We start from the raw sequence: 15,120 nt of genomic DNA on the forward strand, positions 1-15,120 counted from the left end.
TGGCACAGTGGTAAAGGGGTATAAGTTGAGCTTTTTGACAAGTGCAAACATGGAGCATGAGGCTCCCTCAGGGAGCGTTACACAGAAAGTTCTTAAGAGAATGAATACGGTTGACTTATACTTATTTAGTAGGTACATGATTGTCTTCCTGCATGGTTATGCTGATTGTTTATATAGGCCATAAGCTGTTGGCTTCACATCAAATAGATGCTATTTAAAAATGGGAATTGAAGTGCGGTCACTATCCCCCGGCTTTCCCAAGGAACTGTGACACAGTGTTTCTCAGGGCCGAAGCGCCAGCACGGCGGGTTTTATTGCACACAGCGTTTGTAATAGTTCAAGTGAGGTCCACACAACGAAGACGGTGCTTTTTCAGACTGGCTTCTACTGGGACTTCCGCAGCGAGCTCCCATGCGGTCCTTCTGCCATCTCCCTCACTACAAGAGAAAATAGACATAATAACTTTCCAGCTGTTGTGATTGGCCAGTCATTCAATTGGCCACAGCTGGCACCTAGGCAGTGAGCGCCACTCTACCACATTGACTTCTCCTTGCCTCCCAGAGCCCGCTCAACCCCGCCCCCGAGTCTGCCACATACCCCCACAGCCCGACTTGGGCCGGGAAGCCGTCCGCCTGACAGCCAACCCGCCCCCGGCGGGAATGGATGTCGGCTACCACCATCTGCGCCCCTGGCCTATGGATCACCTTGAACTAACAGGGGTGAAGAGCCAGATACCAACGGGTGATCCACGCATTGGTGTCCTTCATACGATGGAGCCACTGCAGTGGCACCTCGAAAGGGTGCCGGTTTCGAGTTAAATTGGTTAGAGGAGTGGTCAACTCCGAGAAGTTCGGTATGAATCTCCGGTAGTAACTGGCCAGTTCAAGAACCTCTTTACCTCCTTTTTTAACTTGGGTCTCATGCTGGCCGCAATCGCCACGGTCTTATCTATTTGGGGCCGCACCAGCCCCCCACCCAAGTGGTACCCCAGATACCGTACCTCCCTCCGCCCAATCACGCACTTCTTAGGGTTGGCGGTAAGCCCCGCCCGCCTCAGGGACTCTAGCGCTGCCTCCACCTGCTGCATGTGCCAACCCCAGCTATCGCTATGAATGATTACGTCATCTAAGTAGGCGGTGGCATATGCCGTGTGCGGGCGCAGAACCCAGTCCATGAGTCTCTGAAAGGCGGTTGGGGCCCCCGACCAACCCAAACGGAAGCGTCATGAATTGGTACAACCCCTGCGGACTGGAGAAAGCCGATTTTTCCCTGGACTTTGGAGACAAGGGAATCAGCCAGTAGCCCTTGGTTAGATCCAGTGTCATAAAAAATTGAACCGTGCCTAATCGTCATGTAGCTCGTCGCCCCGGGGCATTGGGTATGTGTTGAATTTGACACCTTGTTCACCTTCCATTAGTCTACACAAAACCGAACTCTCCCATTGGGCTTGTTAACTAGCACGATGGGGCTACACCAGTCTCTAGTAGATTCCTCTATTACCCCCCATTTCCAGCATGGCCTTCAATTCTGCCTGCACAGTTTTGCGTTTGTGCTTGGGCAGGCAGTACAGCGTTGGGGTTGTCTCCACATGGTGGTGTATGAGAGACGTGCGGCCTGGCAGGTGAAAGAATACATCAGCAAACCGTTGCTGTAAGGCAGCCACATCTGCTGCCTGGCCCGGCGAGAGATGTTCATGTGAAAGGGCCGGGATCTCATGAGTAGCTTTTAGAACCTCCCGGCCAAACTCGTCTCTCCCGATCACCGCGGTGGCCAGCGAGACCGACATCCCCTCCCTCCACGCCTTTAAGAGGTTGAGGTGATACACCTGAGTTGCCCCTCACCTGTCAGTACATTCAACCTAACCTAATCCACCTCCCCGACTTGCCGTGTGACCACAAAGGGCCCTTGCCACCAGGCGAGTAATTTAGAGCTAGATGTTAGGATTAAGACTGGCAACCTGTCTCCCGGTGAAAACTGCCTCAGTCGTGTCCCTCTGTCATACAGTCTCCGCTGCTGTTCCTGGTCCTGGAGAAAATTCTCACGTGACAGGTGGCCCAGCATATGGAGTTTTGCCCGCAGGTCCAGAACATACCGAATTTCATTCTTGCTGGTGCTAGGCCCGTCCTCCCAGTTTTCCTTAATAAGGATTAGCACCCCGTGGGGTCCCCTTTCAAAAAGGAGTTAAAAGGGAGAGAATTCCGTGGAGGCCTGGGGACCCTTCCGCACAGCAAACAACAGAGGGTCCAACCATTTGTCCCAATTACGGCTATCCTCGTGTATAAACTTACGAACCATGTTCTTAAGTTCTTTGTCTTATTGAACCGCTCCACTAGGCCGTTGGTCTGGGGGTGCTACACCCTGGTCCAGATTGAGCGGACGCCGAATAGCTCATAAAGTTCCCAAAGTCTGCGTGACTTCAAGTTCAAGAGATTATTTGTGGATGGTAAGGGGATGGTAGCTCAGGAGGTAGAGCTGGTGGTCTAGTGATCCAAAGGTTGCTGGTTCGATCCCAGGCTCCTCCTGCTAGCATGTTGTAGTGTCCTTGAGCAAGACACTTAACCCCTAATTGCTCCTGATGGCTGCGTCCGTCGGTGTTTGAACAATTGTAAGTCGCTTTGGATAAAAGTGTCTGCTAAATGACTAAATGTAATGTAAAATGTTAATTTGTCACATACATACACATACGGTCGTACATATATGCAGTGAAATGTCATGACACCCGGTGATTACACACAAGCTCTATAAGCTCGAAAAATACTCAAATGTGCGTAATTGACACGAGAATGTGCCTTGGTCGGTCAGGATTTCTTTCGGAACCCCGACCCGGGAGATTACCTGGTATAGCACTTGCGCAACACTTTTTGCCAAAATACTGCGCAACGGCACTGCTTCCAGGTATCTGGTTGCGTAGTCCACCAGGACTAACACAAAGTGATAGCTGTGTGCACTGTGGTCTAACGGCCCGATGAGATCCATGCCCAGTCTTTCGAGTGGGACCTGGGGCGAATGGGGCTTTTGATGTGGCCAGCAGGTTAACCAGCTGACACTCTGGGCAGGCAGCGCACCACTTGCACTTGTCAGCCCAGATGCCCGGCCAGTAAAAGCGTGCCATTATCCTCTGCAGCACTTTTCCTGTCCAAGGTGGCCAGCCATTGGGTTGCTGTGAGCCGCCTGGAAAAGCATTTCCCGGCGCCTTTTGGAACCAACAACTGGGTGAGCTTCTCTCCTGACTGGGTGTCGCGGCTCACCAGATATAATCTGTCCCTAATCATTGCAAAGTATGGCTTCGTGAGCGCGACGCCTGGGCCCACTCCCCATTAATCCTCTATACCCATTCGAATGCGACGCGCAGAGTGTCATCTCGAGACTGTTCAAGGGGAAAGTCCCCTTCAGGAAAGCCAACCGTCCCCGCCCCCTCGGCCAACTCCATCTCTACAGTCAGTATGAAGGGGTTCTTATATGCTGAAATTGGGGTTTGAAGTCACATCTGCCAGTTGGTCTTTGGAAAGCACTACCGGGACCCGGGGTCTTTGTCTCTGCCTTTGAAGGCTTGCACAGGACACTCGATTCTGACCTTGTGGTCAGTGAGGGTGGTGGGTATACAAAATGGCATAGTAAGAACTCAAGTTCGAAATGAAGTAAAACGTTTGGGTTGTGCTACAATCCTGGTTTTATGAATGAAGAACACAAATTCTTACCGGTGACCTCACTGACCAGCTCGCTCAAGAGCTGAATAATATGTCAGAGGAAGTATGACAGGCGGTGACCCAGTATATATAATGGGGGGCGGACCATATGATGGGTGCCCGAGTGGCCCAATCACAGCCTGTCAGGTCCAATTTGAGACTTGGTTTGTTTAAAGGGGCTTTCAGCTTTATTCGGTGGAGCTGTCTGGAGACAGTTTAAGGGATATTAAGAACTCTCGTTCTTCATTCGTAAAACCAGGGTTGTAGCACAACCCAAACGTTACCCGTGCTAGGTTTTGGTAACGTTCCATGTACTGTTAGCTTGACAAAGACCGTATGCGGTAACATCAATGTATGTAAACATTTGCTTTCTTTAAGCTACTGAAGTGTATTTGAGACTGTACTTCCTATTGCCAGCATTATCTGAGTCAGTCCTAAGTGATATTACAAGTGTTTGGTTGGACATTCCACAAGGTTTAATTCAAAGCTTGCACTGCTTTCAATATTTGGAAAAGATAAAAAGAAAGTAAGTTGAGTTTGAGTTGCTCTAACAACTGCCCAGCAACAATGTTGCAACAATACCCTATCTCTTAAAATTGTATTGAAAACAATCTGAACACACAAGACTCCTACGGAAGACAGCAATTGTTGGTTGAACATATGGAGGATTGAAACATTGGCTAAAGCAGGATTGTTCCTTAACATTTTAAGTGCAGGGCTTAGCAGAAGGTCTACTCTTGTATCTGACGTCCACAAAACAGAAACTATCAACAGAACATTGGAACCACACTCTGTCCTCTACCTTTGAACTGTACCATGCTTTCTGTCCATTTACTTTTCTGATTTTCCCTTCATTTTGAGCCTAGGACTCTAGCAAATGACCTGCTCTCCCTCTAATCAGCTTTAATTCTCCCTCCCTCTGTTAAAGGCTATTGCATTAGCCTGAGGGATCCAGAGCTGGCCCTCCCCATCGAGATATGTCTGAAGGGTCTGCTGCAGGCCTTTACATGTGACAACCATGAAGATGAGCGGGTGCTGCAGGGCCTCATGGCAAACTTGTTCCGCGTGGGTCAGCGGCCCAGCATCATCACCAGCAGCTTCCTCCAGCGCATTCACGACACCAGCAGGAGGTGAGAGCAGAAGTTTCATGTACAGGCCGTCGGGGGATGCTGGGTTGACAGACCATCTCTTAATTTACAATCCGTCAAAAAGTATGTTTCGTTTCAAATGTCATTCAGATGTCTCACTGGATTTGCTTGTTTGTGTTTTTTCTAATCAGGGGTGTAAACCACCCAGACTACCCCTCAGTGCTACAAGCTCTGGACATCGAGGACCCCGTGGTTGCCAATTGCCTGATAGACCAGAAGACGATAGAGAGCATTTTGCTCATCAAGGTAATTTTTTAAGCACTAATTTGAGATGACTAATGACATTTCATGAAATATGTTTATTTAACGTTTTTAGATTGAACAGATTTTGAATAATTAATTTAAAAAATTATTGGGGGAACATGCACTGGGAATATTGTTAGATGGGGGAGGGATGGGGATAGAAAAAGTTTGAATACCATTACCACTGGACCAGACACTAGCATCTAGTGTTGTCTGGCAGCTTTTTTTTCTATAACTTATTTGTCGTCTGTCCTCAATTTTAGTCACTTTTCCTGTGTTTATTCAGAACCGAACGGATGCTCGTCGAGTGATGCAAGGGGGCAATCCCCCCAGGAACTGCATCCAAGCCTTCTCTGCGGACGGAGACCAGATCTTCACAAACCGCAGTTACACCGCCGAACAGACCAGAGCAAACTACCTCTCTGGAGATATTGAGGAGGAGATCAGGTCTGTGACTGTGTGTTTGTATACAATGTTTTGATTTAAGAATTCACAATTCATTGAATATTCTTATTATTCAACATTATTTGTTTTTTCCAATGGATCAACAAATCCTAGTAAAAAATACATTTCAGCCAATGAAAGACAAATCTGAAATCTGATCATTTTCATGTTATACCAGAATAGCGCATGTTTATGACAAATTTGCAGGTCAAAATATGAACTCGGCAACAGTAAAAAGATCAAATATAAGATTAAAAACTATGTAGAGTGATGCGAATACTATTCTCAACCGCCGCACGCGATAAATGTAGGGTAAAACCGCAATGTGACATTTTGGAACCAGATCTAGTTTTTAGTCTCCAAAAGATCTCTACTGTTGCATATCTACGGGCTTTGGGTAAAATCTCATTGAGGTTAGAGGACCAACAGGGTGCACAATGGAACATTTTCTACCTCTTCTTTTTCTCTGACCTTCCAGGCACATGCAGGAGGAGCTGGACAGCCAGAGGGCCCAAGCGAGTCACTCACAGCAACAGATTCGCAGGGTGGAGGAGGACATGAAGCAGAATGACAGCCTGCTGAGAAGAACCCTCACAGAGCAGAAAAACACTAAAGTAACCTTTTCTCACCAAATAATTTGTTATTCCATGGAATATGTTGAAGAGATTTTGAGTTGGAAGCACATCGTAATTTTGCTCCAAAGAGAAACCTAATGCAATCTTCACACTCTTGCCCTTGCACACCTACCAGCTTCCTGTGAAGGGTTATATTGACAAAGATTATTTTTTTACTTGTTCCAGGAGAGGGTCAGGAAGCTACAGATGGATCTGACGGAGCTACAGAATGTGGAGGAGCCTCAGTCTGAGGACCTCAAGCCTCTGGTTTGTTCCCTACCACAGCACCGCCAACAGAAGCTTAATACCCTCGTCTTGAAGCCTTTATGCCCAGAGTTATTATTTCTGTACCACATCTTTGTACTTTTGTATACTAGTGAGTTTATAGAATATAGGACGGTCGCGATGAAGATGGGGGTGAAATAAAATAGGCAATTTTTTACCATTGATACTTGAAATCCAGGTAGGGTTGTACAACTCAGTATTGTGGAGGTCGTCTTCTTCCTCGTTTTTCTCTAGCACTACACTGGATAAACACGCAGCTGCTCTGCCCTCTATTCCAGGAGGAGGAACTCCAGGATATCATTGGAAAAATTGCATCCAAGCAGGCGGAGTGTGTGGAGGCGAGGACCCAGGCGGCCGGGCTTAAAGCCTCCTACGACGAGGCGGAGCAGGCGTACAGGAAACACAAGGAACAGATCAGTGCTGTAGCTGAGGAGGCCGACGTCATTAAGGTACTGTCATTTTGTTTCTTAATAACCTAGCCTTAAACTGTGCACTTTGGAAAATGAATTCAGTGTTGTGTAACAAGCTTACAAGGTCTTGTCATTTAATGTAATGCGACATATGCCAGTCGGGTGTTCCTTACATTGATTTAAATCCATATATTGCCTCTCAATTTTACAAGTTGCTTCATTGTGTGGAGCTGCGTTTCCGTTATCTGGTACATTTACATTTAGTCATTTAGCAGACACTTTTATCCAAAGCGACTTACAAGGGAGAATAACATTCAAGCTACATTGCGACAGAGACATTAGTGTAACAATAAATACTGCTAGGTAGTGCTAAGTAATTGTAGGTTAGGAGAGGTGGTACTCACTGAAGAGCTGGGTCTTCAAGTGCTTCTTAAAGACAGAGAGGGAGGTCTCTGCTCTGGTCATGGAGACGGCGGCAACATGGTCCGAGAATGTCAGTTGGTCATCAATAATGACACCTAGATTCCTTGCAGCCTTGGTAGAAACAAGACATAGAGAGTCGATTTTAATATCAATGTTGTGATAAATACCTTGTTTGGCCGGGAAGACCAGCAGTTCCGTTTTCGCCAGATTTAGTTGAAGATGATAATCCTTCATCCATGAGGATATGTCAGCGAGACAATCCGAGATCTGTGTCGAGACAATGGGGTCGTCGGGCGGGAAGGACAGATAGAGTTGAGTATCATCCACATAGCAGTGATATGAAAAGCCATGTGAGCGGATGATTGGGCCCAGTGAGGTGGTGTATATGGCAAAGAGGAGGAGGCAGAGAGGACAACACCACAAACTCTATTTATTTAGACAAATTTGCCATATCTATTTTACTTTTGATTAAAAATTGTATCGGAGTGAAATGGTTTTAGATTTAAATTAAAGAATCAGCACTTGTTACTTATTGTTCACAAACGGAAATTACTTGATTTCAAATAGTAATATTAGAATTTTTCTTTTATTTTTAAATTGATATTAACTGAGGGAACTGACGGATTTATTTTGAATTTTTAATAAATATTGTAAATCGACATGCCTTGATGATGTCATTCTCTATATTCCAGATTCATTCCCGGAGATTACACACAATAAGCTCTAAAAATTCTAAAATGTGCGTTATCGACACAAGGCGGTTGCGCAGGTGGCCGCAAGGGGCGGCGCCACAATCGTATATAGCCTGCTTATAGATTGTTTTAGCTCAATTAATACAGATAATATGAACGGAAACTCTGGTGTAGAGAACCAAGATTTTCTTAATTTCCGCTTTCCATTCACTTCTATTGCTCTGGCAAATAATAGTCATAATAGTCAAAAAACTATTTCTGTGTGTAGCCTGCCGTGCAAGTTTTTCGTTAACGGACTCTGAGTACAATGTAGTCAATAATTTAAAAAATTACTGTTTCTCTTTACTTCAGTGTAGTACTGGGGGATACACAATAAAAAATTCATACCATTTGATAACAATATTTATCACGGGGATGGTAGCTCAGGCGGTAGAGCTGGTGGTCTAGTGATCTAAAGGTTGCTGGTTCGATCCCAGGCTCCTCCTGCTAGCATGCTGTAGTGTGCTTGAGCAAGACACTTAACCCCTAATTGCTCCTGATGGCTGCGTCCGTCGGTGTTTGAACAATTGTAAGTCGCTTTGGATAAAAGCGTCTGCTAAATGACTAAATGTAATGTAATCACAATATATATAAAACTACAATTGCTATTAAATGCTTTTTTTCTTTTTTTTTAATAAAGACAGTTGTATGCCATGATGCATTTTAAAAACACATTTATTGGTGGAATGAAATTGTGTGAAATAAACACTAATAAACACTGGTGTGAATTCACAAATACTTAATTGTTACAGTGTAATGATTCACCCATAGGAATCGGAAATGTGTTTTGACGGTTTTTAAAGATGTGGCTACATCGATACACGGACCCCTGGATTGATCTAAATGTACCATGAACTGGCTGAACCTTTTTTTGTTTTTTTTTCTTTCCATACAATGGTCCATCATGCGCCATATTTTATATCTGTATTTTTGTTTGTTTCCGACATGTATGAAACAAAATTCACAAAAAGTGACTGTCCTGTCCCGTTCCAAAAAACCTGTGGGGTTTCATCTTCCCATTCCTTTGCTGTGGGATGTTTTTGTGTAAATACGTTACTTACGAAATAATAAATGCACTTCTGGAATGGGGAGACCACATTTTCCACATTACATTACGTTCTAGGCTTGGTTTACGTTCTATGCTGGTTTACCTTCTATGCTCAGAATTGGTTTATTTTGCCCAGGTACATTTACTACATACATTCATACATGTACTAGGAATTTCTTATGGTGAGGTTTGATGCACTTCTGTACAGACCATAAGCATTATAAAATAAAAAGCTTAACAGTAAAAAAAAAAGGGAGAATTAAAAAATAGGACAAAAATAAGTACAGTTAAAATTTCATATATATATATATATATATATGTATATATATATATATATATATATATATATATATATATATATATGATTTGTATGTAGACAAATTTCCAAAAATACAAAACAGAAATCATCAAATATACTTTAGATATCACGTTTTTTTGGGCCACGGTAATGGTATCTTTATATTTAACAAAGTTAAAAGGTGTAAAAAATATATATATTTTATAGTAGTCTGCCATAAATAACAATTGTAACGCTCTGTATGTATGACTGTGGGGGTAGATGGGGGTCCAACTTCATTGTTGAGTTGTAAAACTTGGCAAAAAAGAAAACAATTGGTCATCATCAAGACTCGGTTCCCTTCGTTCCTACAAAAGAGCCATTTAAAAGAATCAGATCGTTTGTGAACGACCCCACACTAGTGCGAGTGGAAGCTTGAGAGAGAGTCTGGAATGAAGAGGGACACCGCCATCCCAGGGAGTTATTTTCAAACTGGACACCTCAACCCCGGGGTAGTTGTTTTTATCTTTGTGCCTCTATTGAAAAGGCTCGTCTAGTCGCGTGCAGTTGAAGAAAAAAAAAAAAAGTAAAGAAAAGAGCTGCGCAGCTTTGCACGGACCCCACACAGTCGACATAGTAAGTGGAACTCCAACAGTGTATTCAATAGGAAGCGTGCACGTACGGTAGACTTCTACCATGATATTCACGTGTACGTATTGAACCGTAGGGGGCATACTAAACGGTTCCATAACATACAGTGTACCGTACCGCACCGCATCTCTAGTTTGACTGGCCTGAAATACAGAGATGCTGCCAACACTACCCGTTGCCAAAAGTGCAAACATTTCAAACATCCTGTCAGGATAGGAAGCGTGTGTGGAGTCAGGCCATCATCAATATGAACGCCCCTCCCTGTGCTGGACTCATTTCCTGTTCAAAATTGCCTGGAGTTGGCGCAGATGAGACAGAGGCCTGTTTTCACTTATTAAAGGAGTGTGGCCTTTCATTTTCTGTCAATATGCGTTTGATAATGAAATGTAATTTATTTATATAGCCCTCAATCATGGTATAATCTAAAAGGGCTTCACATTTCTCATAGAAATCAAGGAAAAACTTACCTACGGTATATGTGTTAAATCTAGATCCGCTCTTGTAATGCATATATGCATTTTGGCAGAAGCTTCAACAAATAAGCAAGTTTTATTGTATTAGTTACAATGAAGAATTGTCAAAGATTTGTATATATTTTCATTTTAAATCACTGATGTATTTATTGTGACAGTAGGCTCAACTAGATAAAAACTTGCTTAGTCCAGTTTACTGGTTGTTGAGGTTTTGAACACGTTTGGTTATTATATCAATTCCTATTTAGAAATGTTAGTATGTCCAAAGATGACCTTTCTTGTTTGTTTTTCCTCAATAGTAGATGTTCATCGTGTGTGTGTGTGTGTGTGTGTGTGTGTGTGTGTGTGTGTGTGTGTGTGTGTGTGTGTGTGTGTGTGTGTGTGTGTGTGTGTGTGTGTGTGTGTGTGTGTGTGTGTGTGTGTGACTCAGGATTCATGTGAATACATTATAGATGAGAAGTGCTTGGGTGTAATTGTTGTTTGTCCTGTAGCTTTCTGTGTATCACTGTGTTTGTCTCTCTGCAGGAAGACCTGAGTAAGACAGACCAGGAGGTGGTGAAGTGTAAGCACCACAAGAAGCACTACGAGGAGAAGCTGAAGACCCACCTCAGCAACATCCAGACGTTGAAGGCCAACCTGGACGGTCGGGAGCAGGAGCTCAGGGTAAACATGCTCTACTGGAACGTGGTTGATGAACTATTTGGAGGTGAACTCCACTCTGTGTTATTAATCCCTATTCTCATCTTGCCCCGTCGCCCAGACCTCTGTGGAGAAGGCCATGGAGATCTCTCCCGAGCGCCTGGAGGTGGGTCGTACGGCCAAGAGTACGGCCAAGAGTTTGGACAGCGAAATCAGCCGTCTGAAGTTTAAGATCACCACCCAGCAGGACCAGCAGGGAGACCGTGAGGAGATCATTAGGTGTGTCCCGCTCCATCCATCACACCAAGTCAAACTAGGCTTGGCAATTGAGCAAAATTCCAATTGCCGATCGCTGGGGGGCAGCAATTGACAATTCTTTTTTGCCTGCGTGCGCGAGCGAGCGAATAGAATGTAACGTAATGTAATGTGGCAAATGGGGTCTCCACGTCACAGAAGTGCAGGATTTATTATTTACAAGTAAAGTATTTGCACAAAAACATCCCACAGCAAAGGAAAGTAATGGGATTTTTACTAAATTAAGTCCAGTTGGGACACAGTTTTTTTTTAAAACAGGACAGTACCGGACAGTCCCTTAGCGTAGTTGTGTTAAAAAAAAAAAGAAATGTTTCAGACATGTAGGAAACAAACAAAAAGTAAATAGTTCTAAAATAAAAACATAGGCACCACGCGCACACGGTGCACCGCTGTCTGTGGGAGAAATAAAATCCTCCAATCCTTTGAGGTAGATTCATGTGTTAAATCCAAGTGCTGTTTAGATTTGTGGAAGACAAAACAAAGAACAGTGTTTTGATCGGTTCTTCATTTGATCTGTCCTCCTTCTCCTCACCCCATCCAGGCAGTACCAGGAGGCTGTGCAAAACTACAAGAAGATGGCCCAGCAGATGAAAGGACTGACCAACTTCATCAGAACCCTAAACCATATTCTGAACGAGCGACTCAAGGTTTACAATGACCTCAAGAGGTCAGTTCTGAAGCCAGGTCCTTTTTTTTATAATAGCAAGTTGGTAACTATACTGCTGCTTGGAAAAATGTTATTAGTGTTATCAAGCCTTGTTTCTAGCAGACACAAATAGCATGAATTTAGAACATTCCTTGCAAGTAGTTCCTGTAGTTTAAGTTCATCATGAATAACATCAACTACAATGTGTCAATGTCCGCACGGGGATGACCTTGTTCCTCATTTACGTACAAAGAAATGGTTTGATTTCTGGGTGAGTAGGCATGCCATCCTAAGAAAAATGTTTATTGGTAGTTTTCCAACATGTCTGACATAAGGTCACATAAATGAATTGTGAGTTTCTTAATTTAATATTTATCTCTGAGTTGTCTTACCCAGAGAAGAAAAAATTCCCGGCCTATGAATAATGAGTCGTCCACTAGAAGACGCTGTTTCAGCCAGATTGTGTCTGGCGTCTGCCAATTTAGGAAACGTATTTTTAACCCTTCCTCACTTTCTCCTCTCTACCTTCCATTATCATCCCCCACCCCCACCCGCAATAGGTTTCTGTCAGCTCGTTGTAAGTACTATTTCGACACCCTGCTGGCCCAAAGGGGCTACACTGGGAGCATGACCTTCAACCATGAAAGAGAAGCCCTTGCCATCTCTGTAAGAAACTCACATTTTACTTCTCCTTCAAACCAAAGTAATAAACAAACCAAACCTGTTCTAACCACCAATCGTATCCTGTGATCGCTCAGTTATCCAGGTTCCTGGATACAAGGACTCTATATCAATGAACAATACAGTTTCCTTCTCCTCTTTGTCGTTCTCTCCCTCCTCCTACATTCAGGTGCAGCCCGGTAAAGGAGACAAGGCTGATCTGAGCGACATGCGCTCGCTGTCGGGAGGCGAGCGTTCCTTCTCCACCGTCTGCTTCGTTCTTTCCCTCTGGGCGATTACCGAGGCGCCCTTCCGCTGCCTTGACGAATTTGATGTCTACATGGTAATCTGTCAGTTTTTATTTTATTTCATCTTTTATTCAGATGAGCAGCAGCAGTAAATAGGCAGCATCCAGAATTGCAGAATTGGTTTGAAATACAAGTACAACCCATGTGGACGGGACCGTCGTGTCACTTTACATTAGGGATGCTAATTTAGAATTTCTTTTCTGACCGACAGCCGAACCTCATTACCAAACATTAACTGTTATCAGACAAGATTAAAATATTTGGTCCCTGTTCCCTGAAAACAAACATCACAGTACAGATGCCATAGATACACAGAAAGAATCACACAGCAAATACTTACATTTGCCTCATCTGCAGTTTTGTCACGGACAGTTAGCATTGATTCCAGATTTGTGCTGGTCTGTGCATCCAAAAACAGCTGTTCCCATGTTTCGCTGTTAGTGTCGAGGCTAGCTGTGCTCCAGCTGTGGGGTGGAGTTACTCAGATGGGGGGGGCCTGTGTGGAGTCCGAGCAGGAGACAATTCTGAAATCGACAGCTCACCACAAACTCACTGGGTTGTCTTATCTCACAGTATGTGTTAGTAGGCCCATCAGAGACCAAAATGTATGTGCACAAACACTGAAAAGGTTTTGCCCTTCAATCGGTCGAAATTGTTATTGTCGGTTAACAGTTAATCATTAACATCCCTATGTGACGAGATAAAACTCATTTACAGTGATGAGAGTCTCTCAAGGTTAGATTAAAGTGGAAATCCGTAAGATTATTTTGAGGAAAAAACTAGATAAAATAATCTTGTATTTGATTCATTAGTTATTAGCTGGCGCTTCTTAAGTCAAGTCAAGTTCATTTATATAGCCCTTAATCACAGTATAGTCTAAAAGGGCTTCACAAGCCCACATTTCACATAGAAATCATTAACATCCCCTGGTTTTAAGCTATTCAATGTGTATGTGTTTGTGTTATGCATGTGCTCTTCTCTTTGTTATTTCTATTGTTGGTGGCGGGGTTCGCATTTCCTGTAATTCACCCAACACACGATTTTATAGATTGTCATTTTCACAAAAAAGGAGATTCCATGTGGCTGGATTAATTTTTAAGGGCTTCCACATGAGCTCTGTAGGGTTAGTTTTGAACTCTCATCGTAGACTGTACTATCAGCCGACTCAGGAAAGGTAAAGGAAAGATTTGCCTTTTTAACTTCATTTATTTTCCTCCCCTTCTGGTCTGTTTAACAGGATATGGTGAACAGGAGGATTTCCATGGACATGATGCTGAAGATTGCCGCCAGCCAGCGCTACAAACAGTTCATCTTCCTCACCCCGCAGAGCATGAGGTGAGCAGCACGCTTGTGCTTAAGATGTAGTGGGGAATACTCATACTCCAATATTTATTATAATTCTATATTTAAATTAGAGGGAGGGAATTTGTTTGTAAATTGAATATTATTCAGCATACAAACTATGGACAATAACTTAATCACTAAAAAATATTTTAATAAAACAACTGCATTATCAGATGTCACTTGTTTTTCTAGTCAATTCTACTTTTGATTAAGTGGCCTATACGTTTCTACCAGATTAGAAAACCTTGCTGTACGATGTTGAGCCGATAAAAGAGCTTTATTTGTTGAGCACCTATTTGTTAAACTATGTATTTTTGTAGAACATGTGTTGGAATTGACAGCCTAACGCTGCCTTCAGTTCTCTATATGTTAATAGAGAGAGCATGTAGTTACACAAAGTTTGCATTAATTGGTCTCTAGCAGAAACGATCCAATTGAATGAGTGTTGCTGCCTGACGTGCATCTCCTTCCTAGCTCGCTCCCCGAAAGCAATCTCATCCAAATCCTGCGCATGAAGGACCCCGACCGCAGCTCCAACTTCTCCCCTTTGGGCCAAGAAGAGGCAGAGCAGCACTGAGGCACAGTTCCAGGCACAAACCACGTTCACATACTGTATTGTACTGTGTTTTTATAAAAAGAAAGATTTCTTTTTAAAAGTTTTGAAGAATTTTATCAATATTTGTTGACGTTACGGCAAAATAATGTTACAGAAATAAATTATTGTTTTGCATTCTTACAAAACATGTCGTCGTGTTGTGTTTAAGGCAGCTGTGCA

General features: G+C 43.4%; 1 protein-coding gene across 1 annotated transcript in view; it reads left to right on the top strand.

Moving 5' to 3' along the window:
- LOC307248131 (structural maintenance of chromosomes protein 6) overlaps window positions 1–15,042 on the top strand; it is a 30,410-nt gene extending 15,368 nt beyond the window's left edge. The window contains exons 14-26 of the mRNA XM_080024393.1: window positions 4,615–4,816; window positions 4,966–5,080; window positions 5,364–5,524; window positions 6,000–6,135; window positions 6,322–6,402; window positions 6,699–6,869; window positions 10,959–11,096; window positions 11,194–11,351; window positions 11,929–12,054; window positions 12,594–12,699; window positions 12,884–13,036; window positions 14,239–14,336; window positions 14,820–15,042. Coding sequence (XP_079880519.1) covers window positions 4,615–4,816; window positions 4,966–5,080; window positions 5,364–5,524; window positions 6,000–6,135; window positions 6,322–6,402; window positions 6,699–6,869; window positions 10,959–11,096; window positions 11,194–11,351; window positions 11,929–12,054; window positions 12,594–12,699; window positions 12,884–13,036; window positions 14,239–14,336; window positions 14,820–14,922 — 1,748 coding nt within the window. The 3' untranslated portion in view covers window positions 14,923–15,042. The remainder of the gene's footprint in view (window positions 1–4,614; window positions 4,817–4,965; window positions 5,081–5,363; window positions 5,525–5,999; window positions 6,136–6,321; window positions 6,403–6,698; window positions 6,870–10,958; window positions 11,097–11,193; window positions 11,352–11,928; window positions 12,055–12,593; window positions 12,700–12,883; window positions 13,037–14,238; window positions 14,337–14,819) is intronic.
- Window positions 15,043–15,120: the final 78 nt, after the last annotated feature.

The sequence above is a fragment of the Zeus faber genome (genome assembly GCF_960531495.2).
Source record: "Zeus faber genome assembly, chromosome: 2".
Taxonomy (NCBI): Eukaryota; Metazoa; Chordata; class Actinopteri; order Zeiformes; family Zeidae; genus Zeus; species Zeus faber.